Source organism: Marmota flaviventris, chromosome 12, assembly GCF_047511675.1.
Source record: "Marmota flaviventris isolate mMarFla1 chromosome 12, mMarFla1.hap1, whole genome shotgun sequence".
Taxonomy (NCBI): domain Eukaryota; kingdom Metazoa; phylum Chordata; class Mammalia; order Rodentia; family Sciuridae; genus Marmota; species Marmota flaviventris.
This window is the reverse complement of record NC_092509.1, coordinates 10,860,108-10,875,692: the sequence shown is the minus strand read 5'-3', so window position 1 is coordinate 10,875,692 and position 15,585 is coordinate 10,860,108. Positions and strand designations below refer to the sequence as shown.

The following is a 15,585-nucleotide window of genomic DNA, read 5'->3' as shown; positions in this document are numbered from 1 at the left end:
CACAGTCAGCAGGATTTATTTATTTTTTTTTTTAAATATTTATTTATTTATTTTTAGTTCTCGGCGGACACAATATCTTTGTTGGTATGTGGTGCTGAGTATCGAACCCGGGCCGCACGCATGCCAGGCGAGCGCGCTACCGCTTGAGCCACATCCCCAGCCCGTGTCAGCAGGATTTATAAATGAGTAGGACAAAATAAGAGGAATGTTTCTCTATGTATAGCTGCCTGGAGAATGGGCATCACATAGTTGGGAGAGACACCTGAGACTCCAGATATATTCAAGTCACAGACTCAAACACAGTCACTGGTATCAATTTGTTACCTGTTTTTCTGAAATCTAAACATAATGAATCAAGGCAGGTAATTTGTGATTGGTAAAACACAGCTTGCCAATATGCCCTGGGCCCAAACACTACACCAAACATTGTTTGACAGATCCAGAGACTAAGTCAGTGATATCAAAAAGAATCATGGGAAAAAAAAAATGCTTGACAGGAAAGCAGACAATCAAATACAGGCACAACATTAAAAGGCAGGAGGAAGAGGCAAAGGAAGATTAAGAGCTTTCCTAGGAGAAAACAAGCATTAAAAAACAAGGGAGTTGGGGGGCTGGGGTTGTGGCTCAGTGGGCGAGTGCTCGCCTAGCATGCATGAGGCACTGGGTTCGATCCTCAGAACCATATAGAAATAATATAAATATTAACAACAACAAAAAAAAGAGTGAGTGAGCAGAACATTCTCAAGGAAAGCTCTTCCTTACAGGAAAAGGCAAGCTTCCCAATAGCACCAGCAAGGGAAGGACCACTAGGCAGTTTTCAGAGCAATGCAATCCAGGCAAATACTAGCAGTGGATGCACACCTAGTGGGCAGTCGGACAGAAACAGGACAGTGACTGTTTCCAAAATCCCTCAAGATGCTTACTGTGGACAGAGGGAAAGTAGAAACTCTACAGTGGAGAAACTCGGGAGGCATGGCCTCAACCAAGTGATGAGGGACACCCCGTGAGGAACAGTACAGACGTGCTGAGGAGAACCCAGCATCGCCTCTAAGGTATTCCTGCCCAAAGTGCACCCCTGAGCCCACCATGGAGGGACACAGTTCATGTCTAGCCCAAGGGATACTGACATAACTGGCCTCTGCTGGGAACAGTATGACACCCAGAGACACAAGCAAAAACACGGAGAACTTGTTCTGGATCAATGAACTCGAAGGAGAGGGGAGGCTGGACATAGCCCACACCCTAAGGCTTCTCTGGCTCTGCAGGACATGAGTGTGAGGAGTGCCAACGGCAGCTGTGAGGTCCACTTCACAAGTGACACGTCCTGACTGATTCATGTTGGTAACTGTACCATAAGAGAATGACTTTATTTATACGAAAAACTTTGGCAAACAGGATAAAGGAAATGTTGGAGAGGAGTCCAGGTGAAATATAGACAAAATTCTTTGTATTACACGTCTAACTTCTGTGAACATGGGATGTTGACTGGTCTGAAAGTCGTACTTGACCAAGTACATTAGTTTGAAATCAGGAGTCTAGAGCTAAAAGGAAGAAGGCAAAACCAAGCCCAGAGAAGCACATCCTCTTCTGCCACGCTGATACCTGGTACCTGGACCCTCAGCACCTGCCAGCTCAGGAGATGCCCGAGTTGTTGCCAGGGTACAGAACGGCTGGGTCTAAGTCAGTACTTACTTTCTGAATGCCTTCTTCATTCACACACACCTTCGAGAAAATCTGTTTAAATATTTTACTCAAGGCAAAGGCAAAAAACCGAACGACTCCCAAACGCAGCTTATGGCTCATCTCATCCAGGATCTCACATGCTTCCTCGCGGAGGACATCGACAGACTGGAGAGACTCCATGGAGAGCTGGAAGGAGAGGGACGCAGAGATAAGCCAGAACTCTATTCCAACCAGTATAGCTAGCTTCAAATGGACCAGGATTATACAACTCCAAGATGGTGTGTTTTCTTCTTGTTTTAAATTGACATAGTGTTTTTTCCAACACAGTATAGTAGATAAATGGTCTTATTTTTTCCTCTTTTGGAAGAAAATCATTTTATTTTAATTAATTCACAAAGAATAACATTAAAACAGCCAGTTTAAGGAGGGCACACAAACATTTTCCCATCCCCCAATTCTGTGTCAACTCAGTGACCAGAGCACCCTTTTCCACTGCCATTCAGAAACAGTGACGTTATAAAGTGAAGTTTTACACTTCATACTTCCATCTCCCATGACACCTTCATGCTAAAGTAACTTGGTCATCGGAGCCAACTTTCCACTTCTTTGACTTGAACTTCTTGATGAGAAGAGTCCACCTGCAGTTCTGCAGTGTCTCAGCACCTCACTGAAACCCTCACAGGGCTTAACATCACCCTGATTCTGGACACATTCCAAAAATTGTTTTAATCTCATAAAAGCAAGAGCGCCCCGTGCTGCTGCTATGCTGGCTGGCTCCCTGAGGCTCCTGGTAAGTGATAGCCCAGTCCAGTGTGTGCTCCACAGCCACATTCACTGCAGCAGCAGGTGAACAACCTGCAGGTGGTGGGGCTGCTGCTGGAGCTGGCCTGGGCACAGCTCTTATCCAGCAGGCCAGGCTGGCTGGGGGGGGCCACAGGCCAGGTGTGGTCCCAGCTTTTACGCAGCATGTTAAGCATGCGGCAGCTGTGTCCAGAGTGCAAACCTGAATGAGCTCATGTAGGTAAGTTTAAAGGCTAGAAATGTGAAGAGAATCAGCATTCCAGAGAAAGGAACCAGGCAGGAGACCAGGCCCACATAATGGCTGTCGCTTACAGTTCTCTGACCCCAGACAGGAAGACAGAAGAGGAAGGGCTGATTCCACCACCATCCCTCCAGTGCGCAGTGCCTCCCTCTCCATTAGCAGGCTGACATTGGCTGTTTTACCATCATTTGGTGAAGATGAGAAATGAATTTTTGGAATACAGGGGCTTTGAAGTCTGATCCTGGCTTCAGTTCTCCCCACGAGTGCACATCAGACCCCACCCTTCCTTTTCCTTGTCATTGGTGGCTCCTTGAAACCAGTCCAGGTTCTTCTGAGGCCAGGGAAGTTGGAATTTTGCAAATCTGTGGTACCAACCAGCAAGGCAGGCATATTTGGTACAGAGAAATCTGGCTGGTTTGGGAGATCTGCTCTATGATTTGCCTAAGATTGCAAAGTGCTAATTCTATCTGAGGGCCTGCCCACCTCCCGCAGAGGTTCTGGCTGACTTGAGCTATTTATAGCTATGAAGATTACTTGTGACTTGTTGTGATGTACTGTGGCCTATGCATCTGAAAGCATACCCTAATGGCTGCTCTAGGCATCCTGTTAGTCAGCTGTGTTATGGCCATTGACTTGATAAAGGCTAAACTAGTTTAATATAATTGTTTTACGAGTTATTTTAGTTTGATTTTTTGTTTGATTGGCTTTAAAGAAACTGAAAAAAAAATCTGATGGCTGTAGCAATAGTCTTATTCAAAATTTATAAATTTTCCTAGGTGTGGTGATGCATGTCAGTAATTCCAGCGCTTGGGAGGTTGAGGCAGCAGGGACAGAAGGAGCACAAGTTCAAGGCCAGCCTGGGCAACTTAGCAAGACACTAAGAAAAGGAAAGGAAAGGACAGGACAGGATTGGGGATGAAACTCAGTGGTAGAGCACCTGAGTAAAATCCCCAGCAACCCCCACACTTAAAATAACTACAAAAGATGTAGCAATGAGGTTCCCCATGTCTAGTAACAATAAGATCACGGCAGAGCCAAGAGGTGCCCATGCCTGGTGACACTGCAGCTGTCCGGAGGTCCTAGCACAATGCATGGCTCCCAGTCTGTGGTGATACTGGAGCAAGTAAACAGGAACCAGGAACCGAGAGCAGGCAGCTCCAGGGGCCCCTGCAGGATGTGAGGCCTAATGGTAGCTCCTATGTCCCTAGTTTATGTACTTACTATGCTCCACTTTTTACTGTTATTTTACAGTGTATTTCTCCTACTTGTTTAGAAAAAATAAAAAGATACTGCAAAATAGCACATGTGGGACTGGGGTGAGGATCATGGTGAACGCTTGCCCAGCATGTGCCAGGCCCAGGTTCCAGCTCAGCACCACATACACAAGAAGCAGCATGCTGCTTTGCTCCTGGTGCTCAGTCAGGTCTTCCATACGTCACGCCCTCTGTGCTTGACTTAGCCTCATGCTATTTTGCTTCTTGTGGGGCTCAGAGCAACAGGCTCCACCATGTGCGTTCACCACGAGTCCAGCTATGGAGGAGGTACACACTACAATGTTCCTTACAACAATGAAACTGCCTACCAACACACCTGTCCAAACCCAGCCTCTTTTTTTTTTTTTTTTTTGGTACTAGGGACTGAACTCAGGGGCACTCAGCCATTAAGCCACAACCCCAGCTTTACTTTGTATTTTATTTAGAGACAGGGTCTCACTGAGTTGCTTAGCACCTCATTGTTGCTGAGGCTGGCTTTGAACTCGCAATCCTCCTACCTCAGTCTCCCGAGCTGGGAGATTACAGGCGTGCACCACTGTGCCCAGCTCCATGAGGGGTTTTTATTCATGAGGAAATCTGACTTCACTTGTGAAATAGGCATAACCAGAGAAAACAGGTAGCTTCTTTGATACATAAGGCAAATCAAAACAAAGGGATTAGGAGCACAAGTCAACATCCAAATCAAAAGACAAATCAGAGGGCGGAGAGAACATTCCCCAGGCCATGAACCAGATTAAACTGATGGCCAGCCCTGTGCGTCTCCTAACCAGGCACTCAGGAGGCCCAAGTCTGCGGTGACAGACTGATGCCCTTGAGGCTGTTGCTGACCTGTGCTCTGTCCCGCCCGATCCTCAGGACCATAGCTATACAAATGGCACAGAAGGCCTGGCCATTAGTGGCGTGGGCCTTCTTTGCTCCGTGGCTCCATTTTCTTTTAAATGAGATCTGAAAGATGATTCAGGTTTTTCCAGTGAAGTGGGTGAAGAAAGTTCTAGTAGAGCAGATCATTATGGCTACAAACCTCCATGTTAGAATACCTGTGGAGCTCTGAGAAACGCCTGTGCCCGTGTCCATGCCAGCTCAGTTAACAATGTCAGTGAGAGGGAACATGCAGCAGGAGTGTTTCAAAGAGCCCAGATTCCAAAGAATAGCAAAGTTTGGAAGATGCCAGTGTGATTTAAGAGAGAACATGTACTAAAGGAACATGTATTAAGAGGATGTGTACTTTCACATACTAAAAATAGCTCAAAACAAAGAACAAAGAGAGGATGACGATAAGCTTTTAGCCTGGAGAGGTGAGTGGGGGCGGTCGGGTAGGGCTTTGTTGGCCTGTGGTGTGAAGCCACAAAAGGCTCTTGAGGTAGAGTGAGAGTGCACAGGAGTGCCCTCAGAACACTGAAGACAGGGAGTGCTCATGGGGCTCTTGCAGCAGTCCCCAGGTGCCACTATCATTGCCTGCACTGGGGTACAGCTATTAGGACAGAAATGGACAGGCTTCAGAAATTGAGAGGTGAAGCTGATCTTTTTGGTGGTTGTATGGGTACAGGAAGGAAGGAAAGAATGAAGGAAGTGGAGCTGTTCAGTGGGAAAGGAACTTAGACCAGAGAACAGGACTGGGAAGGGAGCAAAGTTTGCTCTGGATGTGTGATTTGAAGATCTCAGAAGGAAGGTGTTCCATAGACAAGATGACATTGTTAACTGAGCTGGCATGGACACAGGCACAGGCGTTTCTCAGAGCTCCACAGGTATTCTAACATGGAGCCATAATGATCTTCTCTATTAGAACTTTCTTCACCCACTTCACTGGAAAAACCTGAATCATCTTTCAGATCTCATTTAAAAGTAAAATCACTTCCCTGACTCTCCACACCAAACTATTTAGTGTCCTTGGATCTTGGGCCACCACTAGTGTGCCCTGAACTGAATTTCACTGTAACTGTATGACCATCATTGTTCCCTGCCAGCCTAGACACTGCAACTGGTGGCGGCAGTTCTCAGTGTCTAGGAAGGAAGCAAACACACATTATAGGATGACAGGTATTTGGTGAATGTGCTGAATATAGCTAAACCTTAAAGAAGGAACTGGTTACGATGAACAAGTCTGGCTGTGACCAAAGGACTCACCTGCTTAATGACATAATGAATCTCTTCAGAACTGAGAACACTGTATTTAATATCGCTTGGCTTGCAAGGAGTAATTCCCTTATAGACAAGAGGCGTATAGCACTTCATCGCAAACTTCAAGTCACTGACATGTCTCCTCTCCTCTAAGATATCTTCAAAATCATCCCACTTTTTAAGCTCTTTCTGTGAATAAGGCAAATCAAAGAAAGTAATGAGCACATACTATAAAACAAATAGGACAAATTAGAGATGACATAGGAAAGGTTTCACTTTTACCAAATATTTATTCCATGGCCTCTGGACAAAAGAATTGAGTGTTCTGACGTTAGGTTTTCATACACTAAGAAAAAGAAATGTGGGGCTGGGGTTGTGGCTCAGTGGTAGAGCACTTGCCTAGCATGTGCTAGGCCCTGGGTTCGATCCTCAGCGCCACATAAAAATAAATAGAATGAAGGTATTGTGTACAACTACAACTAAAAAATATTTTTTTAAAAAGAAATGTAACAGAGAAGATGGCGGCGAGGGGAGTGCATTGCCCCTGTGTGCTGCGTCACTGTGTGGGAGTATGACAAGTAAGGACGGCTAAAGGCTATCTTGTTAGGAATTTCCAGCAATAGTGGGGTGCTCCGGAACCTGGAGGAAGGATTTCCATGGCACGAGGATCGGCTACGGGGACTCAAACGCGAGAGATTTGTCGCACGGAGGGTAACACTGCTTATTCAGCAAATCGCCCCGCGGCTAGAGTCTGCAGCGCGCACTGGGAAACGAGGAGATAGCGACGCAGGGATACAGCGCTGCAGTTTCTACCAGCCGTGCAAGCATCGTACTCAGGGCTGAATTCTGGGTTCGAGACGGGAGAAGGAAGCAGTCCATCTCAGTTCTCCACACCGGTCAGACCACAGAGGAGGCCAGCGGCCACCATGTTGGAGAGCTGACGTCACCATCCCTGTTTTCGACTGACCGCAGCTCATTCAGCCATAGAACAGGTAATTTCAGGCTGCCATTCGCCTGCGGCTTGTGGACAGATTGCTCGGGCTCAGTGCCTGGGTGCTTCTGAGAGCCTGCTCTTATCGGAGCGAGCACCGAGCGCGGGGCGGCCGAGTTCCGGCTCCCGGAACTGCCCTAGCCCAGGGCTGGGGAGCCTGCGGAGGCTGCTTCTTGGAGCCTGCTCTTATCAGAGCATACACCGAGCACAGAGCGGCCGAGTTCCGGCTCCCGGAACTGCCCTGGCTCAGGGCTAGGAGCCCGCGGAAACTGCTTCTCGGTCCGGGTCCTGCTGAGGGCCGGTCAGGAAAAATCATATCACTCATATGGACTTCGGAAACAAGCAGGTGTGTCCATACTCATATCAAATAAAATAGATTTCAAGCCAAAGTTAATCAAAAGGGATAAAGAAGGACACTACATACTGCTTAAGGGAACCAACAAGACATAACAATCATAAATATTTATGCCCCAAACAATGGTGCAGCTATGTTCATCAAACAAACTCTTCTCAAGTTCAAGAGTCTAATAGACCACCATACAATAATCATGGGAGACTTCAACACACCTCTCTCGCCACTGGACAGATCTTCCAAACAAAAGTTGAATAAGGAAACTATAGAACTCAATAACACAATTAATAACCTAGACTTAATTGACATATATAGAATATACCACCCAACATCAAGCAGTTATACTTTTTTCTCAGCAGCACATGGATCCTTCTCAAAAATAGATGATATATTATGTCACAGGGCAACTCTTAGACAATATAAAGGAGTAGAGATAATACCATGCATCTTATCTGATCATAATGGAATGAAACTGAAAATCAACGATAAAAGAAGGAAGGAAAAAGCATACATCACTTGGAGAATGAACAATAGGTTACTGAATGATCAATGGGTTATACAAGACATCAAGGAGGAAATTAAAAAATTCTTAGAGATAAATGAAAACACAGACACAACATATCGGAATCTATGGGACACATTGAAAGCAGTTCTAAGAGGAAAATTCATTGCTTGGAGTTCATTCCTTAAAAAAAGAAAAAACCAACAAATAAATGATCTCATACTTCATCTCAAAATCCTAGAAAAAGAAGAGCAAAACAACAGCAAAAGTAGAAGGCAAGAAATAATTAAAATCAGAGCTGAAATTAATGAAATCGAAACAAAAGAAACAATTGAAAAAATTGACAAAACTAAAAGTTGGTTCTTTGAAAAAATAAACAAAATCGACAGACCCTTAGCCATGCTAGCGAAGAGAAGAAGAGAGAGAACTCAAATTACTAGCATACGGGATGAAAAAGGCAATATCACAACAGACACTTCAGAAATACAGAAGATAATCAAAAACTATTTTGAATCCTTATACTTCAATAAATTAGAAGACAGTGAAGGCATAGATAAATTTCTTAAGTCATATGATCTGCCCAGATTGAGTCAGGAGGATACAGACAACCTAAACAGACCAATATCAATTGAGGAAATAGAAGAAACCATAAAAAGACTACCAACTAAGAAAAGCCCAGGACCGGATGGGTATACAGCATAGTTTTACAAAACCTTTAAAGAAGAACTAATACCAATACTTTTCAAGCTACTTCAGGAAATAGAAAAAGAGGGAGAACTTCCAAATTCATTCTACGAGGCCAACATCACCCTGATACCTAAACCAGACAAAGACACTTCAAAGAAAGAAAACTACAGACCAATATCTCTAATGAACCTAGATGTAAAAATCCTCAATAAAATTCTGGCGAATTGGATACAAAAACATATCAAAAAAATTGTGCACCATGATCAAGTAGGATTCATCCCTGGGATGCAAGGCTGGTTCAATATACGGAAATCAATAAATGTTATTCACCACATCAATAGACTTAAAAATAAGAACCATATGATCATCTCGATAGATGCGGAAAAAGCATTCGACAAAGTACAGCATCCCTTTATGTTCAAAACTCTAGAAAAACTAGGGATAACAGGAACATACCTCAATATTGTAAAAGCAATCTATGCTAAGCCTCAGGCTAGCATCATTCTGAATGGAGAAAAACTGAAGGCATTCCCTCTAAAATCTGGAACAAGACAGGGATGCCCTCTCTCTCCACTTCTGTTCAACATAGTTCTCGAAACACTGGCCAGAGCAATTAGACAGACGAAAGAAATTAAAGGCATAAAAATAGGAAAAGAAGAACTTAAATTATCACTATTTGCAGATGACATGATTCTATACCTAGCAGACCCAAAAGGCTCTACAAAGAAACTATTAGAGCTAATAAATGAATTTAGCAAAGTGGCAGGATATAAAATCAACACGCATAAATCAAAGGCATTCCTGTATATCAGCGACAAATCCTCTGAAATGGAAATGAGGACAACCACTCCATTCACAATATCTTCAAAAAAAAAAATAAAATACTTGGGAATCAACCTAACAAAAGAGGTGAAAGACTTATACAATGAACACTACAGAACCCTAAAGAGAGAAATAGAAGAAGATCTTAGAAGATGGAAAAATATACCCTGTTCATGGATAGGCAGAACTAACATCATCAAAATGGCGATATTACCAAAAGTTCTCTATAGGTTTAATGCAATGCCAATCAAAATCCCAACGGCATTTCTTGTAGAAATAGAGAAAGCAATCATGAAATTCATATGGAAAAATAAAAGACCCAGAATAGCAAAAACAATGCTAAGCAGGAAGTGTGAATCAGGCGGTATAGCGATACCAGACTTCAAACTATACTACAGAGCAATAGTAACAAAAACAGCATGGTACTGGTACCAAAACAGGCGGGTGGACCAATGGTACAGAATAGAGGACACAGAAACCAATCCACAAAACTACAACTACCTTATATTTGATAAAGGGGCTAAAAGCATGCAATGGAGGAAGGATAGCATCTTCAACAAATGGTGCTGGGAAAACTGGAAATCCATATGCAACAAAATGAAACTGAATCCCTTTCTCTCGCCATGCACAAAAGTTAATTTAAAATGGATCAAGGAGCTTGATATCAAATCAGAGACATGCCGTCTGATAGAAGAAAAAGTTGGCTACGATCTACATACTGTGGGGTCGGGCTCCAAATTCCTCAATAGGACACCCATAGCACAAAAGTTAATAACTAGAATCAACAAATGGGACTTACTCAAACTAAAAAGTTTTTTCTCAGCAAAAGAAACAATAAGAGAGGTAAATAGGGAGCCTACATCCTGGGAACAAATCTTTACTCCTCACACTTCAGATAGAGCCCTAATATCCAGAGTATACAAAGAACTCAAAAAATTAGACAATAAAATAACAAACAACCCAATCAACAAATGGGCCAAGGACCTGAACAGACACTTCTCAGAGGAGGACATACAATCAATCAACAAGTACATGAAAAAATGCTCACCATCTCTAGCAGTCAGAGAAATGCAAATCAAAACCACCCTAAGATACCATCTCACTCTAGTAAGATTGGCAGCCATTATGAAGTCAAACAACAACAAGTGCTGGCGAGGATGTGGGGAAAAGGGTACACTTGTACATTGCTGGTGGGACTGCAAATTGGTGCAGCCAATTTGGAAAGCAGTATGGAGATTTCTTGGAAAGCTGGGAATGGAGCCACCATTTGACCCAGCTATTCCCCTTCTCGGTCTATTCCCTAAAGACCTAAAAAGAGCATGCTACAGGGACACTGCTACATCGATGTTCATAGCAGCACAATTCACAATAGCAAGACTGTGGAACCAACCTAGATGCCCTTCAATAGACTAATGGATAAAAAAAATGTGGCATTTATACACAATGGAGTATTACTCTGCTTTAAAAAATGACAAAATCATAGAATTTGCAGGGAAATGGATGGCATTAGAGCAGATTATGCTAAGTGAAGCTAGCCAATCCCTAAAAAACAAATGCCAAATGTCTTCTTTGATATAAGGAGAGTAACTAAGAACAGAGTAGGGACGAAGAGCATGAGAAGAAGATTAACATTTAACAGGGATGAGAGGTGGGAGGGAAGGGGAGAGAGAAGGGAAATTGCATGGAAATGGAAGGAGACCCTCAGGGTTATACAGTGGAGGGGGTAGAGAGAGAGGAGGGGAGGGGAGGGGAGAGGAGGGGAGGGGGGATGGTGGAGGATGGGAAAGGCAGCAGAGCACAACAGACACTAGTATGGCAATATGTAAATCAATGGATGTGTAACTGATGTGATTCTGCAATCTGTGTATGGGGTGAAGGTGGGAGTTCATAACCCACTTGAATCAAAGTGTGGAATATGATATGTCAAGAAATTTGTAATGTTTTGAACAACCAACAATAAAAAATTAAAAAAAAAAATTAAAAAGTAAAAAAAATAAAAGGTGGATAAAAAATAAACAGCAAAACGATCAAATTCTGAAAGCATGAGTAGAGAATCAAAAAGAAATAAAATAAAACCAATGTTGACTCAAAAAAAAAAAAAAGAAATGTAACAATTATTAGAATCAATACATCAATATTTAATTTTTATCATATTTTTGGTAGAGCCAGTACCCCTTTGGGAAACTTAACAAAAACAGCAGAGACAAGATTAAGCTCCAGAATTATCTCATCAGTTTTGCAATTATATCACACTGACAGACTTTCATCTGCCTCTACTTAGCTTTAAAAATTAAACCAAAATATATTAAGAGCCTGCATTTGACATATTTGGGCTTATGTCAAATAAGCCCATACAAGTGCAAAGAAAATAGAAGATCTCTCAAGAAGAAAGCGCCCACATGAGCTCTGACAAAGGGTCTGTGCCACTGTGGCCATGTCTGCTCAACTGCCATAGCTCGGCTTCTCTCCACCCAGCCAGCCTCCAGCGCAGCTCTTAGAAGCCTACCAATGACTCTTAGACTGCTAGTTTAAAAAGACGTCCTCCGATTGTGAAAGTAAGAGTGGTGTTGATATTCTCAGCTAGCATGTCTAAGTTGCTCACTGCGTGTGAGGACCCTTCTAACAGCTCTGAACAGAGGAGCAAGCCTCCCAACAAACCCAGGAGGGGCTGGTGTTCTCAGTCCCAGCTTACAAGGGGACTCAGGCATGCAGAGGTGGACTTAGGTGGACTTTCCTCAGGCCAACTCCTCACTACCTCCAGGGCCTGATCATGAAAATCTGGAAACACAGTAACCCATATAAAAATATAAATTGCTCCCAATCTTATGACCCAGGAACAACCTGCTCACAACATGTAATAGTTTCCTTATTGTTTCTATTCAAAACAGGAACCATACAATTTACCTCTGTTTTCAACTCAGAGTACTGTTTTAAAGCACTTCAGTGGCCGCACAATTATCATGTTCCCTAAGTACTTAAAATAGTTTTTCAAATTACCAAAGCAACATATGTTCATTATAAAAATTTAGAACATACAAGCATAGAGAAAGAATTAAAATTACCTAGAGTCCTATGATCCAGAGACACTTTCATGAATTCTTTTTCTCTAAATGCACAGATGGACACATTCTTTCCTTGCCAGATACACATTGGGACTTGCAACGTGTTTCTTTTCATTTAATGTTATTAAATATTGCTCCATGCCATTTAAATTCCTTCCTTTCTTTTTTTGTCTGGGAACCAAACCCAGGTGCCTGTGCATGCTAGCCAAACACTTTACCACAAAGCTATACCCACAGCCCATCTTTGATTATTTTTTATTATGTTATTGTTCTTGTTATTTTAAGGATTAAACCCAGTGATGCTTTTACCGCTGAGCTACATCCCCAGCCTATTTATTTATTTGTTTGTTTGTTTATAGACAGGGCTTTACTAAGTTGCCAAGGCTGGCCTCAAACTTGTGATCCTCCTACCTCAGTCTCCCAAGTAGCTAGGATTACAGGTGTATGCCACCATGCCCAGCAATATCATTGTTTTTAATGTTAAAAATTTATATAATTTTTCACTCCTTGCTATATACAAAAACACACATTCTTAGCCCCCCACCCCAACATCCTTCTTTCAGTGAACCCTTCCATCCTGGCCTCTTCCAGCTTTCATTCTGCCAGCCTCCTCTACTGTGTAACACCATTATCTAGTGCTCCCTCTCCCTGCCCACTTCAAAGTGTCTAGCAATTTCCCTGCTTTGGTTTTTAATTCATGGCTCTCTGTCACAGTAGAAAAATCTACCTTGCTTCTCTAATCCAGTGACTCTCAACCTATGGGAAGTTTTCCCCTCAAAACTACAAATCTGTGTTCTTTCCCCCCACCTCCCTCAGTCAGTCTCCTCCTCCAATCCCCTCTATCCATCCTCCTCACAGTGCTGGGCATGGGCACATACTTCCCGGCCTTCTGGCCCAGCTTCTCCTGCCTCTCAGTGCACACACTTGGTTGCCACACTTCACATCTGGCCTTTCCCAAAGGAACTCATTGCTCTGCAAGATCCCTAACTCCATCCTGTTCCTAAGATCTCAGTCTCCAGGTCCCTGTCATCTGCAGCCTTCTGTATCACTCTAGTGCCCCCCCGCGCCCTTTCTGTCCGGTCCTAACCTAGCTTTGAGCATGCACCCTGTCCACTCAGCAACCCACCACTGCCCTGGTCGTCTCTCAGTGCAGCTTCAGCCCTTTCCTTCAACAGCCCCTCTGCTGAGCTCACCCGTCCTCTGCATCCACTGCCTCTGTGCTCTTCTCAAGAGAGTTCTAATCAGACCCAACCCTATCATGCCACGGAACCCATCAACCACTCCTGAGAGAGGGAACTGCACTGCCCACCATGCTTCCTTGCTTGCACCTGGCCTCATACATCTGCCCATCTGTTTCTGTCATCCCTGCATAGGCACCCCTTCTTCTATGAAGGCTCCCCCTGAGTTCCACCTGGAATTACTGACACCTCCTCATGTGGACTTCTTCACCTACAATCCATGTCTATTACAGTATGTATCCCACACACTGTGACTGTCAGCATGTCTTGTCTCGATACTAGAGCATAATTATCTGAGATAAGACAGCCTATTTCTTTATCTTTCCAGCATCTGGGCACGGTGCTGGAATTCGGGTGTAAAATTGAAGTCACTGCAACATATCACACACTCTTGCTTATAAGCCATTAATAAGGAACAGCTCTATCACCTCAGTTAGACTGCAACAAACTATCATCATGTAATTTGAGGGTCAAAAGGGATCTTGAAACTTTCCATTTAGTGGTCCTGGGAATAGAAAGAGAAAAGGATCAGGATCAACTGGGAACACATGGAGGGCAGAGCATTCAGGACACCAAGAGCAGCAAAAACAGGCACTTTAAGAAAGCCTACAAAAGGGCTGGAGTTGTGGCTCAGCGGTAGAGCACTCAACCAGCACATGTGGAGCCTTGGGTTCAAACCTCAGCACCACATAAAAACTAAATGAATAAAATAAAGGTATTGTGTCCAACTACAACTAAATAATAAATATTAAAAAAAAAAAAAAAGAGGGGCTGGAATTGTGGCTCAATGGTAGAGCGCTTGCCTAGCATGTGCGAGGCCCTGGGTTCGATCCTAAGTACCACATAAAAATAAATAAATACAATAAAGTTATTGTGTCCAACTACAACTAAAAAAAAAAAAAAAAGCCTGCAAAAGAGGATCAACAGCAACTTTTGCACATTTCTGTTACCTGCAGGGCCAAGTCCACATCTCTTGCCTTATAACTCCAGCTTTTCATGACCCCTACCACTTCCTCTCTTTGATAGTCTTGCTGTAGACATGCAATTCCCTAAACAAAGCATGCTATTTCAGTTCTCTCCAGACCTCTGTTCAAGTTAACACCTCGGCAAAAGAGCATTCATCTTTACATATTTGAGCACAACTGAAAGCTTGGCTTTGTGGTTTGTGTTGGGGACAGAGTGGTGATCAAAACAATCTCTCTTATAAGTCATCAGTGCATGGTGGTAACAGCGATTGAGAGAGGCACGGATTTTCAAAATGGTACTTCCAACATTTTATTAAACCTGTATTTGGTGCCTCCTGTACAAGACTGTGAACTTCTTGTTGAGGTAGGTAAAGTATCTTCTACGTTTCTGAACCTACTATTATCAGTAGGAACTCAGTTATCATAGAATGAAATAAGGCAGTTACTTCTTGAATCCTATTGACAGCTCCCTAACATTCATAGGATAAAGCTCAAAACTCCCCAATCTGGCTCTAACCCAATGTTCAATCAAGTGGTTTTTAACCCAAGCTGCACATTAAAATAATGGGGAAACTTTAAAAATATTAATGCCTAGGCCCCACCACTAGAGGTGCTTGGTTAACTAGTTCTGTGAGCAGTGCCTGGGGCATCAGGATTTCTAAAAGTACACTAAGTGGCTCCCATGTGCAGGTAGGGTCAACTGCTTATCAACTGGCCCTCCCTTAGGCCTGCTAGGAGTATTGATTATCATTGAGTAGACATATTTGCATGGCTACTCACCCAGGAACATAAAACAAAGGAGAGTTAAGTAAGAGGTGAAGTGGACACTCTCCTTGTCTCAGTCTGCAG

At 43.3% G+C, this 15,585-nt stretch overlaps 1 protein-coding gene across 3 annotated transcripts in view; it reads right to left on the bottom strand.

Annotated features, from left to right (window-relative positions):
• The window catches only part of Gnpat (glyceronephosphate O-acyltransferase), a 33,065-nt gene that overhangs the window by 14,682 nt on the left and 2,798 nt on the right, over window positions 1–15,585 (bottom strand). For all 3 annotated transcript variants that reach the window (XM_027947961.2, XM_027947962.2, XM_071619821.1), the window contains exons 2-3: window positions 6,124–6,306; window positions 1,693–1,869 (exon numbers count right to left, since the gene is read on the bottom strand). In XM_027947961.2, the coding sequence (XP_027803762.2) occupies window positions 1,693–1,869; window positions 6,124–6,306 (360 nt within the window). The remainder of the gene's footprint in view (window positions 1–1,692; window positions 1,870–6,123; window positions 6,307–15,585) is intronic.